Raw genomic sequence first — 24,199 nt, 5'->3', positions numbered from 1 at the left:
GCGCGCGTCGGGAGTGACGCGAAGGGAGCAGGCGAGTTGGGAGGACCGGGTGGATAGAGTGGCACAGCCAGGGCGTTTGTTGGGCGGTACGTAAGGTCGCTCTGGGTACGAGGGCGCTCATCTCACTGGCCCGCTGGATCCTAGGAACAGATCCGGGGCAGAGGGAAGAGAGCGCCGGGTCAGGGGCCGCAACCGCCGCTCCCGCGGAGTCTGCCCGCCAGCCCGCCAGCTCTCGCGGGCCTGCCTGTCAGGGTAAGCGTGCCCGCGCCGACCAGAGAGGAACGGGAAGCAAGAGGGTGTGGGAGGCCCTCTGGGCCTGTGGGAGGAAGGGGAGCAGGGCGTATTGAGAGGCAGGGTGAGCGAGACGAGAAAGAGGCCCATGGGATAGTAGTAATATAAACAGCCTCTTCCTCAGGACAATAATACTCTAGTGACGTGTGCCAGGACTTTACAAAGCACCTTCAATAGGCTCCTCCACTGCAGTCTTCCGAGGTGTATGCTGTTAAAGCCATTGTATAGGATAGGTAGACTGAGGCATGCCGGAGGTTAAGTGATTTATGCAAAGCCCCGTGGCTAGTCGGTGGTGTGGCTTCGAACTTAGGTCTGTCTGCCCCTTCGGCCTGCAATTTGAATTGCTTTGCACAAAAAGGGGGGAGGGTTGAGGAGGAGGAGGTGAGGGAGGAGTGTGAAGGGGGTGGGTCATCCAGAACGGGAGGAGAATGGTGACGGGCCGTTGTGTAGAAGAAAGGACCGAGTTTGGAACCTTGCAGGCTGCCCTGCCCCCCTTCTTGGTTCTTGTGGCCCCGCCACTTTCCCGGCCGTGCTATGGCTTTATGAGCCGGAGCTGCGGCTCCGGAGGAGCCGACGCTCAGATCTGGCCTCCGCGGGTGGTTTTACTGAGGTTCAGTTCAGGGTAAGTTCACTTTGGGGGGAAGGCCGAGGAAGGCGGCGGCGGAGACGACCACCGACTGTGGTCGTTTATGGAGAGGACCCTCTTCCAAGTTGCTGCCATCTCTTCTAACGTGCTTCTGTTTCCTTTTCCATCGTAGGCAAAGGCCGCCAAGCCTTTGTTCAGCCTCTAGCGGAGGGTGGGGGGGATGTGATGTTTATTGTTTTCTTGCACACTTAGACTTAAAACAAAACCAGAAAAACCAAGCATTCTTTTCCCAAGCTTGCTCTGGATTGCTTGCGGAGAAAGCTTTCAGGTGGCTGTATCATTAGTTGCTCTTCAGAGCTTTCCTGGGTAAACAAGCTTTGTTTTGGAGTTGTCTTACTCTACAGGTCCTCAGGAATGATCTGAACAGATTGTACTACAGATCAGCACAGGGCAGGGACCTCAGTAATTGAGAGTGTGTGTGTGTGTGTAAGAGAGAGAGAAAGAGAGGGACCTTTTATTGTACAGTCTAGTGCTGGGAAACAACAGGTATCAATTAGTGCTTGTCTTTTGCTTTCTTAGTGGAAGTAGCTCATGTGGAGTCATTTTAAAGTCAGCCTGTGAGGCAGACATTGCATGCGATCAAATTCATCCTTCAAAATTCCTTAGGGACTTGTATGCATGCATATAAGCACAACCAATGAACACAAGACACGGGGCGGGGGGGCGGGGGTGGGGGAGGGGGGGGGAAAGAGATGAGGGTATGTGCCAGGGGTAAGGGAGGCTGGCGGAAGGTCAATGGGGAATAAAAGGAGATATATATACTGCTATTTGTAATACTTTAAACAATAAAATAAAATTTAAAAAAATTACTTAGGAAGTTGCAATTTTGGAGATGGCAGGCCTGTTTCTCAGTAAATCCAGCAGACTCAGTTTTTCCTTCAGCTTTGAAACTCGTTACTCTTTCTTTGGTCCTAAACCAGATAAAGTACTTAGGTTACCTTTAGGGACTGTATTGCACAAATAGATATTTGAAGAACCTAGTCATTCTGCACTGTGGAGTGTATTTTGTGAGATGCAGGTACTGAGAGGCTTAAAAGGAAGAAGACTAACCGAGGGGAATATTGTGTCTGTGGTTCCCATATTAGGCTCATTCAGGAGCAAGTCCTGACTGAATGGAAAGTGGCAGGCAGAATTGCTGGCACTACTACTTATTATTATTATTATTATTATTATTATTATTATTTTTCTTTTTGGCTAGCATACCCAGTAATTTATGCTAAGGTAAAGGTGCATAATATGATTCCTCTTCAATTTTTTTAAAATGTATTTTTATTGATGTCAGAGAGGAAGGGAGAGGGAGAGAGAGCTAGAAACATCAGTGATGAGAGAGAATCATTGATCAGCTGCCTCCTGCATGCCTCACACTGGGGATCGAGCCCACAACCCGGGCATGTGCCCTTGGCTGAAATCAAGCCCGGGACCCTTCAGTCCGAAGGCCATCGCTCTAACCACTGAGCAAAATCGGCTAGGGCTGATTCCTCTTCAATTTTTGAATGGCACTACATTTAGGGGCTTACATTCTATTGTCTATTTCCCAACAGTTTTCCTAGATAAGGGTTTGGTGCAAGAATGTCTTAACATATTTTGTCAATAGTCTGCTTTTGTGTTCCCCATTTGTCAGGTATGTGGTTAGCTTTTTTAAAAAAAATTCTCTTGCAAATGAAATCATGCTGCTTTTTTTTTTTTTAAATCCTCACCCAAGGATATGCTTTCATTAATTTTTAGAGAGAGTGGAATGGAGAGAGAAAGAAAGAGAGAGAAACATTGATGTGAGAGAAATATTGATTGGTTGCCTTCAACTGTGGATCCAGCCCACAACCTAGTTATGTGCCCTAACTGGGAATCAAACCTGCAACCTTTAGGTGTATGGGACAATGCTCCAACCAACTGAGCCACTCGGCCACGGCATGATGCTGCCTTTAATGTCTCTGAATTTCAGTTTCTTATTTATAAAATGCAGAGGAACACAGCATTGCATAAAGTTGAGAGGCGTTTTCTCCACTGTTATTTTGAAACAACACCATATTTAGTACCAATCATCTATATTTAGCATTATCTTTAAAAGATAAAGACTCATTTAAACATCATGACCACAATATAATGTAACACCAAAAAAGGGGGGTTGGGGGAACCCTCACAAGAACCCAAAACAAAAAGTAAAACCAGCCAGTCATTGTTAAGACTTATAATGGTCTCAAAAAATGTGAGAGCTTACCCCCCCACCCCCACCCCCACTCCACCCCCAGCTGCAACAATAGTTTGTTTAAAGCTGGATCCAACTAAGATCTACACATTTTGATTGGTTGATAAGTCTCCTGAGAGTCTTTTACTATTTAAAAAGTAATTTTAGCCCTAGCCGGTTTGGCTCAGTGGATAGAGTATTGACCTGTGGAGTGAAGGGTCCCAGGTTCAATTTCGGTCAAGGGCACGTACTGCAGTTGCAGGTTCCCCGGCCCTGGTCAGATGTGTGTGCAGGAGGCAACACCTATTCAATGTGTCTCTCTCACATTGTGTCTCTTCTCTCTTCCACTTCCTCTAAAAATCAATGGAAAAATATCCTCGGCTGAGGATTAAACAAACAAAAAATGTTTTCTAGAATTTATTTATTGATTTTAGAGAGGGGAAGGGAGAGAGAGAAACATGGATTTTTTTTTCAAGAAAAATGATTTTGAATATAATAATGTTACATGCAATAAACCTTAATATTTCAAGAAAAATGGTCTTAAATATGTTACATGCAATAAACATTAGTATTTCAAGAATAAAAGGATTTTAAGTGTAATATTACCAAAACTGTACTAACATAGTATGATATCACAAAAGTTGTAGGAAATATTAAAAATCTGCAAACACCAGGATTATTTCTATTCTAGAATATTTTTCCCCTCTGGCTCTATTTTTGTTCATCAGTTTATGTTGTTCATTATATTTCCCAAATGTTGTTGTGGCACTTATTTATGGATTCATTGGTTGATTTTTAAAATATATTTTTATTGATTTCAGAGCGGAAGTGAGAGGGAGAGAGAGAGAGAAATATCAGTGATGAGAGAATCACTGCTCCGATGCCTCCTGCAGGCCCTCTACTGGGGATGAAGCCTGCAACCTGGGCATGTGCCCTGGCGGAATCGAACCCTGACCTCCTGGTTCATAGGTTGACGCTCAACCTTAGAGGTTGAGCCACGCAGGCTGGGCATTGGTTGCTGCTTGTTTGTGCCCACACCAGAGATTGAGCCTGCAGTCTTGGCATAAGGGATGACGCTTAAACCAACTGAACTACCTGGTCAGGGCTATTCTTACTTTTATTTCTTGCAATTTGTTGAAGAAGTTGGATGGGTCTTTAGATTTCCACAGTAGTTTCTTTCTTTCTCTTTCCCTCCCTCCCTCCCTCCCTTCCTCCCTCCCTCCCTCCCTCCCTCCCTCCCTCCCTCCCTCCCTCCCTCCCTCCCTCCCTCCCTCCCTCCCTTCCATTTCTATTGTAGAGAGGAAGGGAGAGGAAGAGATAGAAACATCAATGATGAGAGAAAATCATCGATCAGCTGCTTCCTGCATGCCCCACACTGGGGATCGAGCCCGCAACCTGGGCATATGCCCTGACCGGGAATCGAACTGTGACCTCCTGGTTCATAGGTCGATGCTCAACCACTGAGCCACGCCGGCTGGGCTCCACAGTGGTTTCTGTATTTTGCTGATTGCTTTTCTTTTTCTTTTAAACATCAGTTTATTGTTGCTCTTATGCATTCATTGGCTGACTCTTATATGTGCCCTGACTGTCAAACCGTAACCTTGGCGTATTGGGATGGCACTCCAACCAACTGAGCCACCCAGCCAGGGTGCTGATTGAACTTCTGTGGTGTCATTTAACTTGTTCCTTTGTCCCCTATATTTCCTGTAAATTGATAGTTAAATCTAGAGTTGTGGTCAGATTCAAATTAGATTCCTCCCCCCACCTCCCCCACAAAACGATAGTCATGTGCAGCATAATATTTTGGTCAATGATGGATTGCATATACTATGTACTATGGTGGTCCTATCTATAATAATAAAAGTGTAATATGCTAATTAGACCGGACATCCTTTCAGATGAAGCCAGGGCTATGAGGGAAGCCCGGGTCCCGGGTGCCTGCCAGTGGCTGGAGGGAAGCCCAGGTCCTGGGTGCCAGAGGGAAGCCGGTGCCGGCAGCTGGAGGAAGGGAGGCCTACTCTTCCACGAATTTTGTGCATCGGGCCTCTAGTAAGATTATAAGTGAGCTGAAAAATTTCTACTGCCTAGTGATATCATGGCTATCCTTACATTTAAGTGAAACACATTATTAATGTCTTTGAAGTGATACTGGTGTAAATCTACTGCACTGCCAGTCATATAAAACTGTAGCATATAGCTTTGCCTGGGGGGGTGGGGGTGGGAGTGGCGGGGGTGGGGGGCTCAGTTGGTTGGAGCGTTGTCCCGCACACCAACAGGTTGCAGGTTCGATTCCTGGTCAGGGCACATCATACCTAGGTTTTGGGTTCTATCCTTGGTTGGGGCACATATGGGAGGCAACTAATTGATGTTTCTCACATTGATGTGTCTGTTTGTCTCAAGTAATAAAAACATATCCTTGGGTGAGGATTAAAAAAGTATGGCATACAATTATGTACAGTACATAATATTTTACAATTATAATAAATGACTATGTTACTGGTTTATGAACTTTTTGTGTTATTTTAGAGGGTACTCTTTCTACTTACAAAAAAAAGTTTGCTGTAAAATAGTATATGATGTTACACCTGCAACAGCTTCATACATCTGGTGCTTACTGAATCGTCTTTCTTAATTGCATCCTTTTCTCTTGTGCTTGATTCATTTTGTGTTGTTTTGTACAATAACATATTGTACAGTTTTGTAGCCTGGGAGCAATAGGCTATATATTATCTAAATAAATAAAAGCCCAGCCAGTGTTGCTCAGTGGTTGAGTGTGTACCTATGAACCAGGAGGTCACGGTTGGATTCCCAGTCAGAGCACATGCCTGGGTTGTAGGCTTGATCCCCATTGTGGGGTGTACAGGAGGCAGCCAGTGATTCACACTCATCATTGATGTTACTATTTCTCTCTCCCTCTCCCTTCCTTTCTGAAATCAATAAAAACCTATTTTTAAAAATAATAATCCTAATATATAAAAAGAGGGGCTGTTACGACCGAAACAACCACATGGACGACCGAACAGCAGGCTGCGTGGGGCGACAAGGCTGGCAGGGGGGTTAGTGAGGGGCGACCAAACGACTGAACAGAGGGCTGCGTGGAGCGACCAGACCAGCAGGGAGGTTAGTGAGGAACAACCAAACAACTGAACAGTAAGCTGCATGGGGCGACCAGGCTGGCAGGGGGGTTAGTGAGGGGCGACCAAACGACTGAACAGAGGGCTGCGTGGAGTGACCAGACTGGCAGGGAGGTTAGTGAGGAACAACCAAACAACTGAACAGCAAGCCGCATGGGGCGACCAGGCTGGCAGGGGAGCAGTAAGAGGCAACCAGGCCGGCAGTGGGGGGCAGTTAGAGGTGACCAGTCCGGTGGCGGGAGGGGGGACAGTTAGGGGCGATCAGGCAGGCAGGCAGGCAGGCAGGTGAGCAGTTAGGAGCCAGTGGTCCCAGATTGTGAGAGGGATGTCCAAGGGGTCTCAGATTGGAGAGGGTGCAGGCTGGGCTGAGGGGACCCTACCCTGTGCACCTGGCCTCTAGTATATTATAGTGAAGTGTGAAGTGGGCTATGTGCCATCTAGGTTTCTGTACGTGCACTCTACAATGTTTTTTATAAATACGTTTGTGTGTGTGTGTTACTCCTCACCTGAGGATATTTTTCCATTGATTTTTAGGGAGAGTGGAAGAGAGAGGGAAAGACAGAGAAACATTGATGTGAGAGAAACACATTGATTGGTTGCTCCTGTGTGTGCCCCAACTAGGACTGGGACCGGGGAGGAGCCTGCAACCAAAGTACGTGCCCCTTACTGGAATTGAACCCTGGATCTTTGCTCTATCCACTGAGCCAAACTAGCTAGGGCTGAATATATATTTTTACTGACTTTAGAGAAAAAGGGAGGGAGGGAGGGAGGGGGAGAGAGAGAGAGAGAGAGAGAGAGAGAGAAACATCAATAATGAGAGAGAATCATTGATTGGCTGCCTCCTGCATGCCCCCCACTGGGGATCGAGCCTGCAACCCAGGCATGTGCCCTGACCATGAATGGAACCGTGATCTCCGGGTTTCTAAGTCTACACTCAACCAACTGAGCAATACTTCCGGGCTATGATGTTTGCACAAGAATGAAATTATGTAATGATGCATTTCTCAGACGTATTCTCTCCTTAAATGGTGTGTGACTATTTCATAGCAGTGATGTGTTTTGTTAAGAGACACATGATACCTTGTTGCTTTTTATGATAACAACCATTGTGATTATTTTAACAAGTTTCAAAGCTGAAGTATAATTTACATGTTATAAAACTTGCCCATTTTAATTTATAGTTCAATGATTTTTGGGAAATTTACTGAGTTCTGCAATCATTGTAATTGAGTTTGGGAGCAATCTTCACCTCAGGAAGATACCTCATGCCCATTTTCCATTAAACTCCTATCCTCATCCCACTACTGTAGCCTACTTTTCTGTCTTCATAGATTTGCCTTTTCTGCTTATCCCATGTAAATGCCATTATGATTACTCATTAGGAGTCACATAATAATGATAATTCTATCATTTCATATTTACTTGTTAGCTGTATAACTTCTCTGAAGAGAAACCCTCAGCTGTGTGATTGCTTCGAGGTACAGCTTATATCAGAAAGATAAGATACAATTTTGATTCACTAGCATTCTCCACTGATGACCAATTAAGTTTATTTTCTTAGTTCATTATGAACTAATGGATATAAACCTCTCTGAGAAGTTTTAATACACTGTAGTAATTATTCATAATGATGTTCATACTGTCCTTGACCAGAGGGAGCCTCTTCAGATTGTTTTTTGAGTTATTTTGGTACAAATATAAGAGTATCTTAGCTGGGGAGCCTGGTTCTAAGGGTTTAGTATACATATCTTGCTTTTTACTGCTTGGAGGCCAAAGGCATTTTCCCCTGTGGGTCCCTTTAGTTGCTTTTGCTTTTATGGAAACATCTACAGGACTGATACTTCCTCTACAGTAATTTACGGTTGTGTTTCAAATGACACCAAAAAGGAAGTGAATGGTTTCAGTTAGGGAAATAAGGAAGCTAAGTGGTATTGATTTGACATTAATGGGCTTAGAAATGGCTTAAAGCCCTTTTGCTGGGGAAAACCTTAAGCATAGTTTAGAACCTAAAATTCTGAGTCCTGACATATTCTTTTTTTTTTTTTTTAAATATATTTTATTGATTTTTTTACAGAGAGGAAGGGAGAGGGATAGAGAGTTAGAAACATCGATGAGAGAGAAACATTGATCAGCTGCCTCCTGCACACCCCCTACTGGGGATGTGCCCACAACCAAGGTACATGCCCTTGACCGAAATTGAACCTGGGACCTTTCAGTTCGCAGGCCAACGCTCTATCCACTGAGCCAAACCAGTTAGGGCCTGACATTTTCTTAATTATGATTAGGCTAGTGGCCCGGTGCACGAATTCGTGCACATTGAAAGGGAATTAAGAAGAAGAAATATTTTAATATCGTTATTCTCCCTTTCTCTATAATAGAAGTGTCAACCAAATTCGTGGTCAACAATGACAGATTGAAACACATGTGTGCAACTGGCACCAGCAAGTGCTTTATATGTATTGCGCATGTGCGTATCAACTTAGCCTTTTATATATATAGAATAAACTTGCTTAATTAGACCTGCTTTCTGATGTAGCTAAACTTTTTCCAGCCCATTGAGGCACCCCAACTTCTCTTTCAGGTAATTGTCAGCAACACAGCAGTAAATATCAACACGAAGCAGATTATTATTGTAGGTCATGCAGGGAGAACAAAGGGTAAAATATTTAACTGCAGCAGTATTTGACTATATTCTGCGCAGTGAGAAAACCTGAAATCATTTTCATGGTCCACCATTTCTTCTTTTCAGTCGGGTTAAGTTTCTAAACTTTCTAAATCTCCATTTTCCGGCTAATGAAAAGAAAATAGGATTCTACGGAGTCTCCTATCTACCTACTCCAGGACTTCTGTGAGGATCAAATGAGATGAGGCACAGGAAAACGCTTCACAGACATTTGGTTAAAGTGTGAAATGTTTCCACCTGATAATAAAGCAAGTCATGTTCCTGGGCTGAAGAAACTCCATGGAGGCTAGTCGCTAGGGAGAGGAAGCCAGGCGTTGCTACGTGACATCATTACCTGGCGCCCACAGCGACCGTTTCCAGAATGGGTTGGGCTGTGGGCCACATTTTGCACTATGGGGTCTTGGCAGGGTCGGCTGTAATTTGGTGGGGTGTCGCTCTGAGGTGGTGGCGGGGCCTATGTCCCACTTGGGGGAAGCTGAGTGTTGCTTTGTTGGCGCCAGGTCTGTGGTGCTGTTTCTTTGTAAATGGCCAGTGCGTATCATGGCAGCCCCTGCATTGAGCATCTGCCTCCTGGTGGTCAGTGCGCGTCATAGCGACCAGTCGGACGGTCACTTAGCATCAACTTAGCCTTTTATATATATATAGATAGTAAAGCCCACATTCAGTCTGAGCTTTTGCCCTTTTCTGATGTTTATTTGTTCATTTGCAAACCTGTTATTCATGCCCATTGTGTACCGATTGAAAATGAGAAGAATGGGTTCTGCCTTTAAGGAGTGTCCACCTATATTTGTTAGGTAGATACCACAGTCTACGTAAATTTCAGAATACTTATGGAAAGTCTGCTGTGATTTTAGAGAAGCACCTCAAAGTGTAGTGTGCCTTAAATACATGGAATCTTTGAGGGTTACTGACAAACCAACAGATTAGTTTCTTAAAAGTTTCTCAGAGAAATGATGACACCTGAGAATGCCAATTTTGTTTTCCAGATTCTTACTGTAATTTGAAAGTAGAAAGCATTTTTTCCTTGCTTTTTTTTTATATATATATTTTATTGATATTTTGCAGAGAGGAAGGGAGAGGGATAGAGAGCTAGAAACATCGATGAGAGAGAAACATCGATCAGCTGCCTCCTGCACACCTCCCACTGGGGATGTGCCCGCAACCAAGGTACATGCCCTTGACCGGAATCGAACCCGGGACCCTTCAGTCTGCAGGCCGACGCTCTATCCACTGAGCCAAACCGGTTTTGGCAGTCATGTGCATTTTACTGTTTGTAGGAATTTCATTGTATATTCAGGGAGAAATTCCTAGAAACTAAAATGCATGTGACCATCTTATATTGAGGATCCATGTGGTGGGGTTGCCTTTTAAGTAAATGCTTTTATGATAACTTCCTTTAGTCTTTTTATAACTAAGCATCTTACGTTGCGTTTGCTAAAGTAACAGCATACTCTGAGGCTGAACCATGTGGAGTTTTATCTTGCATAATACTGTCCCCTCCTCAGTTTCCTCCCAGAATATACACCATTCTGGTTTTGGTCGAATTTATACCTGCTATCTTCTCTGTCTTGATTGTTGAATTGCTGCTTGGTTTCTTTAAAATACTATGTGTTTAAAAGTAGACATTAATAACTCAAATTCAAATTTTTCTTGTGATTATTAAGGTTGAAATTAGCAAGTGTTTTACAACTTAAATCACTATTTGCACAAATCTGAAGAGGCACTATAGCCTAGCGGATGTGGCTCGGTGGTTGAGCATCCACCTATGAACCAAGAGGTCACTGTTGGATTCCTGGTCAGGGCACATGTCCTGGTTATGGGCTCAATTCCCAGTAGGGGGTGTGCAGGAGGCAGCTGATCAATGATTCTCTCATCATTGATATTTCTCTCCCTCTCCCTTCCTCTCTGAAATCAATAAAAATCTGTAAAAAAAATAAAGAGGCACTATATTGTTAGTTAATTGCCTCTACTTCTATTTGACTTTTGAATAGTAGGGAAAAAGAATTTCCCTGTTTTGGGAGGAAGGGGGAGAGTCCCAGATCCATATTCATCATATAAGTGTAAAGACTTGAAGTGTGAGAATTTAGGTCCACATTCTTTCAAGCTTTCAGAGCGTCCAGGTACATTTAAACTGGCTAAAGTGATTTCTTTAGAAAAGTTCCCATTACGTGATATCTGAGCAAAGTGCTGTGAAAGTTACAGATAAGGGCATTTTTGTGGTCACGGGACTATTTCAATCTGTAGGTGTTGTAGAGAGAGCTGAAAGCTGGTGTAGGGTAGTGATTTTTACTTCCCTTTTATTTAAAAGGGAAGCCTGGGAAAAGTTTCTTCAGGTTTCTTAATAATTTTAGTTTCTTTAGGTTAAAGAACTACGTGTGTGTGTGTGGAGTAAATAATATGACAGTCTCAATGTTTTAATCAGCTTAACAATAACCCACAACTGTCAGACCAACTGACAGTCTCAATGTTTTAGCTTAAACTGGTAAGTGATGATAAAATATTGTTTTGATGCCTTTGTTTTATTGACATCTTATGCCAGCATGTAAATTTATGTGATTGCACAATGTGTTTTTGAATTTAGGTCAGATCAACCATTGGCTTGCCCTCTATCATAGTCAGCTGAAAGTGACTTCTCAAGTTTCTTCAGGATGCCTGCGGCACTTGTGGAGAATAGCCAGGTTATCTGTGAAGTCTGGGCCAGCAATCTAGAAGAAGAGATGAGGAAGATCCGAGAAATTGTGCTCAGTTACAGTTATATTGCCATGGTAAAGAGCTCTATTCTACTCTATTTGACTCATCTCTGGTATGGATTTAGGGAGTACTTAATTAGAGATTTTGAAATAAGTGATCACACTAAAGTGATGGCATATTAAACATGATAGAAGGTTATATTGCTTTTATGAAACAAGGGTAGCCAGTGTGTCTGAGAAGGATGTAACCTTGATGTTTTGTAATGTTACTCTGTGTTTGAAAGTCTTTAAAGCCATAGGGCATATCTATCTCACAGATATGGTACATTTGTATAGTTTTTAAAACAATTTTTAAAAATTCATTGTCAGCATTTAAGAATCAAGGGACCTACTTAAATTCCAGATTTTTGCCATCTCTGGAAAAATTGGAAAGATCTGGCAGTATAGGGGCCACGTACCTGCCTGACATTGAGTGGCTGAAGAGGGACATGTGTGTATCATGGTGATACCCAGGGCCTCTTTTAAAGGAGGCATGAAAGCACCCACAACTCCTAACCATTTTCATACCCAGTTTGCTTTACTCCTTTTTCCTGATTGGCATTTTCACTTCCCTGTTTCTATATTTTTATTTATATATTGTTCTCAACTTAGAATGTTCTTAATTGCCTATATATCTATCTATAGTTTATCACCTACTTCTATTCATGTCCTGCTAGGATCTCCAAGTTGTTGTGTAAAGCTTTGTGATTTTAGTGCTTCTGTAGATGTCAACAAGATAAGTATTTTAAGATAGATGTTTTTTTTTTGTTCAATCTTGGGGCTTGTCACATAATTTTTATAAATTGAGGTAAGAATTTTGTTTATGAATGATCAATTCAGCATCCACTATTTAGTGAAACCTTATGATGATTTTTTTTTTCAGGACACAGAATTTCCAGGTGTTGTGGTGCGACCAATTGGTGAATTTCGTAGTTCCATAGATTACCAGTATCAGCTTTTGCGGTGCAATGTTGACCTTTTAAAAATTATCCAGCTGGGCCTTACATTCACGAATGAGAAGGGAGAATACCCTTCTGGAATCAACACTTGGCAGTTCAACTTCAAATTCAACCTTACGTAAGTGTCTGAGATACTTCTGAGTATTATTCTTAGGTTTGCTATATTTGTGCAGATTGTGATTTCTAATTGAATTTATTAATTTTAAGTTTTATTTCCACCAAACCCAGGTAAGGGTTGGACAGAGCAGTCAAGCAGAGGATGAAATAAATAATCTCAAAGTAAAGTCCCCCTTAAAGCTCTCTAAAAAGTCAACAGTAAGAAGACAAGTAGTCCAATTAGAAACAGGGAAAAGATCTGAGTAGACATTTCTCCAACGAAGAGATAAAATCTATTTTCCATATATGCAGTGTTCCCTCAAGAGTTCGGCTAGAAGACCAGGAGTTCTATTGCTTGCTATGACATGTGCTGACCACCAGGGGGTGGCAGGGAATGAAGGAAGGCCCCGGCTGACAGCCGGAAGGCTCCGATTAGCCCTGATCGCCAGCCAGGCCTAGGGACCTTACCTGTGCATGAATTTTGTGCACCGGGCCTCTAGTGGCTAATAAACCCATGAAAAGTTGCTCATAATCGTGTCATTAGGGAAATGCAAATAAAAACCACAGTGAGATACCACTTCATACCCCGAGATGGCTAAAATAAAAAAAAACATAAATGTTGGGAGGATGTGGAGAAATTAGAATATTCATGCATTGTTATGGGAAATGTAAAGTGGCACAGCCTCTTTGGAAAACAAATAGTCCAGTTAGAAAGGCTATTTCTCAAAAGATTAAACAGAGTTACCATATGACCCAGCAATTCTACTCATAGGCATATGTCCAAGAGATTTGAAGAACCAGCAGTTCTACTCATAGGCATATGTCTAAGAGATTTGAAACCATATCCATGCAAAACCTTGTATGTGAATGTTCATAGCAGCATTATTCATGAAGGCATTATTTATGAAGTTGAAGCAATCCAAATATCTGTGAACTGACAAATGGATAAATTAAACAGTATATCCATGGAATTGAATGCTATGGAGCAGTAAAAAAGAATAAAGTATGGATATATACTATACATGGATGAACTTTGAAAACATGCTAAGGGAAAGAAGCCAGACACAAAAGTCCACATATATGATTCTGTTTATTAGAGATGTCCAAAATAGGCACATCTAGAATCAATTAGTGGTTCTGGAGCAGGGGGTAGGGAGATTATAGGATAATGGGGAGTGATTGCTTAATGAGACGGGGTTTCTTTTTGAGGTGATGAAATGGTTTATAATTGGTGGTGATGGTTGCAAATATGTGCTTTACTAAAAACTATTGAATTGTGTATTTTAAATGAGTGAATTGTGTAGTATGGGAATTATATCTCAATAAAGCTATTTAAAGTCAAGTCACTTTCCCAGTTAAGAGATCAGTATTTGAATTTCTGCCATTTCTTTACTGGTTGACGTTGGGTCAGTTATTTTCCCTTTTGTAATTCAGTTTTCTTATCTGTAAAAGAGGGTTAATAGTATCTTTCATAATAAAAATAAGATACAGAGTGGGTGCTAATCAAAGGTAGTTGAAACAAGCCTATTTGGTAGTGGTAAAATTTTGATGTAATTTAAAAAATGTGGTAAAAAATAAAATTTACTGTCTTTGCACTGTTGTGAAACAGACCTCCAGAACTTTTTCATTTTGCAAGTCTGAAACTTTATACCTATTAAATAACAATTCCTTTTTTCCATCCCCTTAGCTCTTGTTAACCACCATTCTACTTTCTGTTTAAGTGGGACCCTACAGTATCTATTGTTTTATGAGTGGCTTATTTCACTTAGTATAAAGTCATCAAGGTTCATCCATGTTGTAGCCTGTGGCAGGATTTTCTTCCTAAAACTGAATAATATTGCATTGTATGTATATGCCACATTTTGTTTAGCCATTCATCTGTTGGTGGACGTTTGGGTTTTCACCTCTTGACAATTGTAAATAGTACTGTTGTGAAGATAGATATGCAAATATCTCTTCAAGACCCTGTTTGCAATTCTTTTTGATATATGGTAATTCTTTTTGATCATATGGTAATTCTCTTTTTCAGTTTTTGGGGGTAATGTAAATTTTAAGGGGCATGTTGAGGGGAGACTGTCACTTTGCTGATTGATTGAGGTGGTGTTACTGTATTTATTATTAGGCCCCAGTAATTTTAATTTTTAAAATGTTTTTATTGATTTTTAGAAAGAGAGGAAGGGAGAGGGATAGAGAGATGGAAACATTAATGAGAAAGGAACAACATCAATCAGCTGCTTCCTGCACCCTCCTCCTGGGGATTGAGCCTGCAACCTGGGCATGTGCCCTGAACTGGGAATCGAACAGGCCATCTCTTGGTTCCTGAGTCAACACTCAATTACTGAGCAAGACAGGCTGGGCAGCCCAGCTCTTTTTTTTTAATCCTCACCCGAGGATATATTTTCCATGGATTTTAGAGAGAGGAAGGGAGAGAGAGAGAGAGAAACATCGATGTGAGAGAAACATTGATTGGCTGCCTCCCATACACAATCCCTGGGGTTGCACCTGCAACCTCGGTATGTGCCCTGACCATTAATTGATTCCATCAGCTTTCAGTGTATGGGACGATGCTCCAACCAGCTGAGCCACACTGGGCACAGCTAGGCTCCAACACAGCTTTGTTTAACTAGGCACCAAGAGTATTTGATAGCTCAGGAATAATTTTTTTATTGTTGTCCATGTGTTTTGAAGATTTCTTTGACTTTCAAAGAATTATTTTAGGAGATAATCTGGATTGTTCCTTTAACTGCATTTTTCTAGTCCATTGCCCAAAGCCTGTTATTTGTAACACTAGAGGCCCGGTGCATGAAATTCGTGCACGGGAAGGGGGGTGGTGTGTCCCTCAGCCCAGCCTGCACCCTCTCCAATCTGGGACATCCCTCTCACAATCCAGGACTGCTGGCTCCCAACTGCTCTCCTGCCTGCCTTCCTGATTGCCCCTAACTGCTTCTGCCTGCCAGCCTGATCACCCCCTAACCACTCCCCTGCCAGTTTGATTGAGGCCTAACTGCTCCCCTGCCAGCCTGTTTGCCCCTAACTGCCCTCCCCTGCAGGCTTGGTCACCCCTAACTGCCCTCCCCTGCAGGCTTGGTCACCCCTAACTGCCCTCTCCTGCAGGCCTGGTTCCCCCGCAACTGCTCTCCCCTGCAGGCCTGGGTCTCCCCCAGCTGCCCTTCCCTGCAGGCCCGGTTGCCCCCAACTTCCCTCCTCTGCCGGCCTGGTCACCCCTAACTGCCCCCCCCCTGCAGGCTTGATCGCCCCCAACTGCCCTCCCTTGCAGGCCTGGTCCCTTCCAACTGCCCTCCCCTGCTGGCCTGATTGCCCACAACTGCCCTCCCTTGCAGGCCTAGTCCCTCCCAACTGCCCTCCCCTCCTGGCCATCTTGTGTCCACATGGGGGCAGCCATCTTTGACCACATGGGAGCAGCCACCTTGTATGTTTGAGAGATGGTCAGTTTGCATATTACTCTTTTATTAGATAGGATAGAGGCCTGGTGCACGGGTGGGGGCCAGCTGGTTTGCCCTGAAGGGTGTCCTGGATCAGGGTGGGGATTCCCTTGGGGCGTGGGGTGGCCTGGGCGAGGGGCCTGTGGTGGTTTGCAGGCCAGCCACGCCCCCCCCCCCCCCCCCCCGGCAACCCAAGCGGAGGCCCTGGAATCTGGGATTTATTTATCTTCTATAATTGAAACTTTGTAGCCTGGAGCGGAGCCAAGCCTCCTGCTCGCTCCATGGCTGCAGCCATTTTTGTTGGGATTTATGTATCTTCTATAATTGAAACTTTGTAGCCTTGAGTGGAGGCCTGGGCCTGCCAGGGTGTGCGGAAAGCTTGGCTTCCTCCATTGCCGGGGAAACCCAAGCCTCCTGCTCACTCTGTGGCTGCAGCCATCTTGGTTGGGTTAATTTGCATACTCGTTCCTGATTGGCTGGTGGGCATGGCTTGTGGGTGCAGTGGAGTGATGGTTAATTTGCATATTACTCTTTTATTAATAGGATAATGATAATATAATATGCAAAATAATATAATATTTTTATTGCAGGATTTGTTTGTATTTAAGATGTTTATATAAGGTAAAGCAAAAGATTGTAATTCAATACCAGTTTTAATTTAGTGAAAAAAATTAAAATTGTGGTTTTCTTTCCAGTTATCTTGCCTAAATTTATGTGAAAAACAAAAGAAAGGAAAACAGTGAAATCTAATGGAAAATGAGTTATTTCCCTTCTTTTGTGTTATTCTAAATATTCTTGTGTTTAAATTGAGGGATATATCTTTACAGTGAAATATTATGCTGGAGTTACAAAGACTGTGATACGTCTGAGTATTGATCTGGAAAGATGAACTGTGTTATAAAGATGAAGGGATGGAGGTGTGTATGTGTAGGCAGAGAAAATAGTCTGCAAAGATATATAAACTGAGTTGTTAACAGTTATTATTTCTGTGGGGGACTATAAGAACACTAGGGGCCCAGTGCACGAATTTGTGCACCTTGAAAGGAACTGTGTGCCACAAGGCTGAGGAGGGCACAGGGGCAGGTCTCAGACCATCCTTCACGCCCCCACCCAGCCTCTCCCACCGCAACCCCTGGTCCCCTGTCTGCCGGCAGCCCCCGCACCTGCCGCTGCTCCCATGTGCTGACAGTGCCGGCCCTGCTTACAACTGATGGCAGCATGGAGAGATTGGGGCTGGCACCAGCATGAGCAGCAGCTGCTGCCCCAATTGCCCCTCAGGAGCAGGGGGAGGTGGAGAAGCCCTCAGGGGTGATTGGGGCCGGCGCCGGGTGCCAGCAGCGGGTGCAAGCGGGGCTGGCAGCAGGTGCAAGTGCCTGGCAAGACTGCGGCATGCGAGAGCAAAGTATTTTCAGTAACCACCAGAGGCTCACCCCGATGACAGCGATCGGCACCCCGCCTTGGTCTGGTGTCCCCGCTCACCTGCTCCACCATCCTGCCACAGCTGATACCTGCCATGTTCCGCATGTGCCCCCTGGTGGTCAGTGCACATCATAGCGACCAGTTGTTAGGTTGTTCCACCTTTCAGTCTATTTGCATACTAGGGTTTTATATATATAGATTAATTTTTTTCATTTCCTTCTATTTGAGATTTTTCTTTAAACAGTGGCAAAATGTGGATATTTTATAATTAGGACATTTATTTTATGGCAAAAATCGCATTTTTTTTATCTGTTAGAGATAAGATCATCTACTTTTTATGCTTGCTGGAATACTGGAAAAAAGGAATTGTATTCTTAAATAAGGAAAGCATTTAAAGAAAACTTGTTCTATGATAAGTGTGATATACTGTTACCCACTATTTCTGCTACATTATCCATCAACTAAGACGTGAACACCTTCTTTTTTAGAGAGGACATGTACTCTCAGGATTCCATAGATCTCCTTGCAAACTCAGGACTGCAGTTTCAGAAGCATGAAGAGGAAGGGATTGACACACTGCACTTTGCGGAGCTGCTTATGACATCAGGGGTGGTTCTCTGTGACAATGTCAAATGGCTTTCATTTCACAGGTCAGCTCCAGAGAATGTGTAGCTCTCGGTTTGGGAGCAGGGAATTGAATTCTTATGCTCTCTTCTGTTGGTCACTAGCAGTTATGAAGTTGAAATGGTAACTATTACTCATGTTAGATTTTCAAAAAACAATTTGGAGCTCATATTGGTTTGTGTTACGCAGTAATGGGCTCTATCATGTAGCTGCCAGTGGGTGTATTCCGAGTGGAAAGTGGTGGGTGGAGAGGATCGAAGCACTTGGTTGTTTATTCTTACTATTTTTTAAATATATTTTTATTGATTTCAGAGGAAGGGAGAAGGACAGAAACATCAATGATGAGAGAGAATTATTGATTGGCTGCCTCCAACATGCCCCCTACTGGATTGAGCCCCCAACCTGGGCATGTGCCCTAACCAGGAATCGAACCAGCAACCTTTTGGTGTATGGGATGATGCCCAGCCAACTGAACCACACTGGCCAGGTCTATTGGTTGATTCTTGTATGTGTCCTGAGTTGGGGATGGAACTCGCAATCTTGACGTATTGGGATGATGATCTAACCAACTTAGCTACCCAGCCAGGGCCAGTACTTCTGAATTTTTCATGAATAAAACACACATTTATATATAAACCTTTGAGTTTTCTTCCATATTAGTTTGTGTTGTTTTTCAATGGAATGTTCAGATCACAGTAGGATAAACTGCTTTGGAATACTGAAAGGTGGTAGCATCATGAATTTTGTGAAGTAAAGTTTTGAACGCGGGGGCCTAATAACTGCTGCTTTTTCACTTAGTGCCTCCTCTCTCCTTGCAGTGGCTATGACTTTGGCTACATGGTAAAGTTACTTACTGATTCTCGTTTGCCAGAAGAGGAACATGAATTCTTTCATATTCTGAACCTTTTCTTCCCATCCATTTATGATGTGAAATACCTGATGAAGAGTTGCAAAAATCTTAAGGTACAATATGTTTTTTTAAACTAGTAACAACAACAAAAAAAGCCAAAAAAGCAGACTTATCATCTTGCTTTGTTACTTGTTCAGCATGCATTCTTGAGTACCTGCTAGATGCCAACATTGTACTAGACAGGTTGTATATATAGCTAATTGCCACAGGAATTTATGTGGTTATTGTCTTTAACCTGGGCCTGAGGGAGCTCTCTGCTTCTCTCATAAGGCAGGCTTTCTTCACTCAAGGCCTATACCAGTTGGTAACAGGCGGTGTATGTGCAATTTGTCAGGAATGGGGTCTGTAGTGTACCAGACTCTCAGAGGAGTTCTTAACCCTAGACCAGCAATTTTCAACTGGTGTGCCGCAAAACATGTAATACCTGACTATTTAGTTAAAGGCATTGACATCTTTTCCCTTAGACTGTCAAATAAAAAAAAAGACAATAGCCAACACATAGCTGTCCAATGTGAATGCCCTGTCTAGAACCAGGAATATATAGGTCATATAATAAGCATTGCGTTTTATTGGTCACGGCACATAATAAGTTAGTATCTGATTGATTAACTCTTGGTACTAGGTATCCTTATATACAATTATAAACACTTGATTTTTGAAAAAGTCACTTTGGAGCCAAAAGGGTCAGATTGACAAAAAAAATAGTATGCTGCATAATTTTGGCAGTTAATTTGTGTGCCATGAGATGAAAAAGGTGGCTTCTCTAGATAGTTTAAGAACTCACTACCCTAATACATTATTGATATGAGGTTTGCTGATTTGAATTAGATTGGCATTTACTACTACTTTTTTTCTTTTAAAATAATTTTTATTTGACCTTAGAGAGAAAGAATGAAGGAAGAGCAAGAGAAAGAGAGAGAAGGAGACATCGATTTGTTGTTCCACCCACTTATGCATTTACTAGTTGCTTCCTATATGTGCCCTGACTGGGGATTGAACCCAAAACCCTGGTTTATTGGGATGATACCCAGCCGGGGCTGGCATTTACTATTTCTTAAGCTTTTTTTTTTTTTTTAAAGGAGTTTGCCTTTTTATTTTATTTTTTTAATATTTTATTGATTTTTTACAGAGAGGAAGGGAGGAGGATAGAGAGTTAGAAACATCGATGAGAGAGAAACATCGATCAGCTGCCTCCTGCACACCTCCTACTGGGGATGTGCCCACAACCAAGGTACATGCCCTTGACCGGAATCGAACCTGGGACCCTTCAGTCCGCAGGCCGGCGCTCTATCTACTGAGCCAAACCCGTTTCGGCTTAAGCTTTGTTTTATAGCAATTAAGATTTCATGGAGAAGAGATCTGACAAAATTAATGATAAAGAGAAAAAAGGAGTGAAAAATGGAACATAACACAATGTATCATTTGGAGGGCTGGGGTAAGGCCTGTTAAGTAAATGGCCTGTTCCATCACCAGAAGAAATAAACTCAAGAATGGACTTCATTGACTTTAGTAGGGGAGTGTTGGGTCTGTAATATTGTCTTTGTTTTCCTTACATCTCCAGGGAGGTCTTCAGGAAGTTGCTGATCAGTTAGATTTGCAGAGAATTGGAAGGCAGCATCAGGCAGGCTCAGACTCACTGCTGACAGGAATGGCATTCTTCAGGATGAAAGAGGTAAGGCAAGGAGATGGATGACCTTTGTGGGCTGAGGTTTGTTGAAATTTATAGTTTCTATTGGAAGTTGATGACTACATTGAGAGCAGTTTTTTGTTTCTGTTTGTTATGATGTTCAATATATTAAATATAGTTTGGAAAGCAAAGAAGCATTCTGAAATGGAGGCCACTCAGCATGCCCAAATCAAAAGTATATTTGGTGTTCCTAGCAGCTCTAATTATTTGTTTTTCTTCTGATTTCTATAATATGAACACGTTTGTTAGACCACCCACTTATCCTACAGCTGACATCATAATCAACAGCTCTAAGGTTAGGAACAAGACAAGGATGCCCACTCTTGCTACTTTTATTCAACATGGTATTGGCAGTTCTAGCTAGGACAGTTGGGCAAGAAAAATAAAAGGCATGCAGATCAAAAAAGAGGAAGTAAAACTCACTATTTGCAGATGACATGATATCTATGGAAGACTTCACCAAAAAACTGTTAGAACTAATAAATTCAGTAAAGTTGCAGGATACTAGCCCTGGCAGGATAGCTCAGTTCATTAGAGCATCGTCCTGATATGCCAAGGTTGCAAGTTCAATCTCCGGATAGGGCACATACAAAAAGCAACCAATAAATGCATAAGCAAGTGGAACAACAAATCAATGTCCCTCCCTTCCTCCCCTTCCTCTCTCTCTCTCTCTCTCTCTCTCTCTCTCTCTCAAAATCAATTTTAAAAAAAAGTTACAGGATGCAAAATCAATATACAGAATTCTATTGTGTTTCTTTACACTAATAATGAACTATCATAAAGAGAAATTAAAGAAAAAAAATCCCATTTATAATTGCATCAGAAAGAATAAAATACCTTGGAATAAATTTAACCAAAGACCTGTACACTGAACACTATTAAGACATTGATGAAAGAAATTGAAGATGACACAGATGAGTGGAAAAATAATCCGTGCTCATGGCTTGGAAGAGTTAATATTGTTAAACTGTCCATACTATCCAAAGCAAAAATTCCAATGGCATTTTTCACAGAAATAGAGCTAACGATCCTAAAATTTACATGGAACCACAAAAAAATTTCAAATAGAGCAATCTTGAGAAAGAACAAAGCTGACAGCATCATTCTTCCTAATTTTGTTCCCCAAAGTACTCTTTGCAGTGTCTGGAGACATTTTGGTTGTCACAACCTGAGGGTTAGGCTGGAGGGGGCGGTGTGCTACTGGCCAGGGATGCTGCTACACATCCTACATTGGACAAGCCACCCGCACCCCAACGAAGTCATTCTGCCCAATAGTGCCAGGGTTGAAATAATGCTCTGTTATAAGTGGTTAATGTCCATTATCTCACTCATGACAACCTATTATAATATGACTGTTTTATAGATAGGGAATTGGGGCTTAAGTGAAGAACAGAGTTGAAGTGACTTTCCTAAGGTCACACAGGGAGTCAGTCTGTAGAGCCCAAGCTCTCAACCATTGCACTGCCTGCTAAAGAGAAAGGACGAAATGGGACACTTGTACTTAAACAGCAGCAGCACAGGGATCCTAGCAGTAAAAGAACTCATGGAAAATAGGTCTGTTCACAAAGGAGCGTGGAAAGGCTTGGAACCTTTCTGTATGGAATTGATTTCTAGTTGGTCAAATTTTGAGGGCTCTAAGAGAGCCGGGAAGTACTGATGTGGTGGTATTGAGACTTGGCATGATTCTTACGACGGGTTCTCTGTCCTATTCTGCAGTTGTTTTTTGAGGACAGTATTGATGATGCCAAGTATTGTGGGCGGCTCTATGGCCTGGGCACGGGAGTGGCCCAGAAGCAGAATGAGGATGTGGACTCTGCCCAGGAGAAGATGAGCATCCTGGCGATCATCAACAACATGCAGCAGTGATGGTGGCGAGGCTCTGCGGAGCGGGCCCACCCCAGAATGGTGCTTACTGTGCTGACTGTATACTTATCTTCCTCCCCAAGAGAAACCGCTACTTTTGAGCAAGCTGTACTTAACCATCTCCACCGAACAGAGAGACTTTTGTTTTACTAAAGACAAAGAAGTCTTTTAGATCCAGAAGAGGGGAGTTTGCTCTGAATTTGTAAACAAGTCTTACCTATTCCTCATCCCTAGGCCTCTTCTCCAGTTGCCTCCTGCCACCAGCATCCATGGCTCATTTGACACCTTTTTAAATACCCAGGACGAGTGAGAAACAAACTAGTAAAATGTATATAACTCTTACCTGTTGTCATTCTTTTTCTTTTAAATTTGTTGCTAATCTCTGATGAAGACTTACTATGATTCTCAGCTGAGCTGAGGGCTTCCAGGAAAAGTAGAACAAAATGGTATTCTTGTTAAGTGTGGGTGATAGGTGTTGAGTCTATTCCTTTTTTTTGACCCTTCTCGAGGACATTTGCTTTCCTCATGGAAATGAATTACATGCTCAGTGCTGAAATTTGAAGACCAGGTAATGATAACTTACCTTAAAAAATTCTATTGAACTTGTCTACTCTTTATTCATAAGGAACACCAGAGTGGGCATTAAGTTAGCCACTTAAATGTCTTTATATCCTATTGTGCCACTGAAATTTGCTGTCACACGTGCATCATTTGAAATCACTTTATGTTTTCATGTAACAAAATCATAGATTTGATCCTGAAGGAAATTAGTTAAGATCAGATTTTTGGATCGTAAGTCTGTTGTGATTTCAGATGGGCATTTGTATTCCCCCACCTTTCTCTTTTCCGCTTTTCCTTTTAGCAAACCTGAGAGGTTAGGGAGATGGATTAATTTGAGTGCCAGAAATGTGAATCTTCAAAAAGTTTTAGTAGTTCATATAAACAGGGCAGTAAGGAATTTGCTTTATAGAGTTCTCGTGGAGTAATATCCCACAACTGGGGTAGAAAGCTCAGGACTGTGATTTTTTCCCCAAAAAAACTAGTCATTTAAAAAGTACACTGTATTTTTTTTTTCTTAAATGACAGTATGGACAATTTTGAAAACCCAAAAAACCCATTTGCAATGGTGGAAATGAAACTGGTAACTCACTGAAGTGGATGAGTAGTCTTGCATTTTAAAAGCTTATAGAAAACTCAATTTGAAATGATTAAAAAATGTCAAGTATTATAAGCTGGTATTTAAGATGCTTGTAAATATATTTATGTTTTTAATTTTGTATAATAAAGATTTCTTTTTAACTACTGGCATGCAGGTTTGATCTTTCATAGCTATGAATTCCTGGCTCTAGAAATGGACATTAGCGGTTGGTAACAGAGCATCTTGTGTATCCCCAAAGTCTTGCCTCCATTTTCCACAAGGTGGCTCGCATACAGGAGGCTTCACTTTGAAGGAAGCTTTTTAATGAGCAGCTGTGTAAGTGGAACATTTCACACTTGTTGCTGATTATTTGGCCTTACTTGGAAACCAGTATT

At 42.3% G+C, this 24,199-nt stretch overlaps 1 protein-coding gene across 4 annotated transcripts; it reads left to right on the top strand.

Annotated features, from left to right (window-relative positions):
• CNOT8 (CCR4-NOT transcription complex subunit 8) lies at positions 1 to 23,972 on the top strand. Of its 4 annotated transcripts, none has more exons than XM_080676244.1 (7): positions 1 to 252; positions 11,518 to 11,701; positions 12,549 to 12,742; positions 18,071 to 18,232; positions 19,025 to 19,169; positions 20,678 to 20,788; positions 22,520 to 23,972. In XM_080676244.1, the coding sequence occupies exons 2-7, from the start codon at positions 11,585 to 11,587 to the stop codon at positions 22,667 to 22,669; spliced, it is 879 nt and encodes a 292-aa protein (XP_080532370.1). In that variant the 5' UTR covers positions 1 to 252; positions 11,518 to 11,584; the 3' UTR covers positions 22,670 to 23,972. The 4 variants fall into 4 exon arrangements, with proteins under 4 accessions (XP_080532370.1, XP_080532372.1, XP_080532373.1 ...); XM_080676245.1 differs by lacking the exon at positions 1 to 252 and adding an exon at positions 702 to 913; XM_080676246.1 differs by lacking the exon at positions 20,678 to 20,788 and having other exon boundaries at positions 116 to 252.
• The last annotated feature ends 227 nt before the right edge of the window (positions 23,973 to 24,199 follow it).

The sequence above is a fragment of the Plecotus auritus genome, assembly GCF_963455305.1.
Source record: "Plecotus auritus genome assembly, chromosome: 6".
NCBI classification, from domain to species: domain Eukaryota; kingdom Metazoa; phylum Chordata; class Mammalia; order Chiroptera; family Vespertilionidae; genus Plecotus; species Plecotus auritus.
The sequence above is the reverse complement of the archived record's forward strand: the minus strand, read 5'-3'. Positions and strand labels throughout refer to the sequence as shown.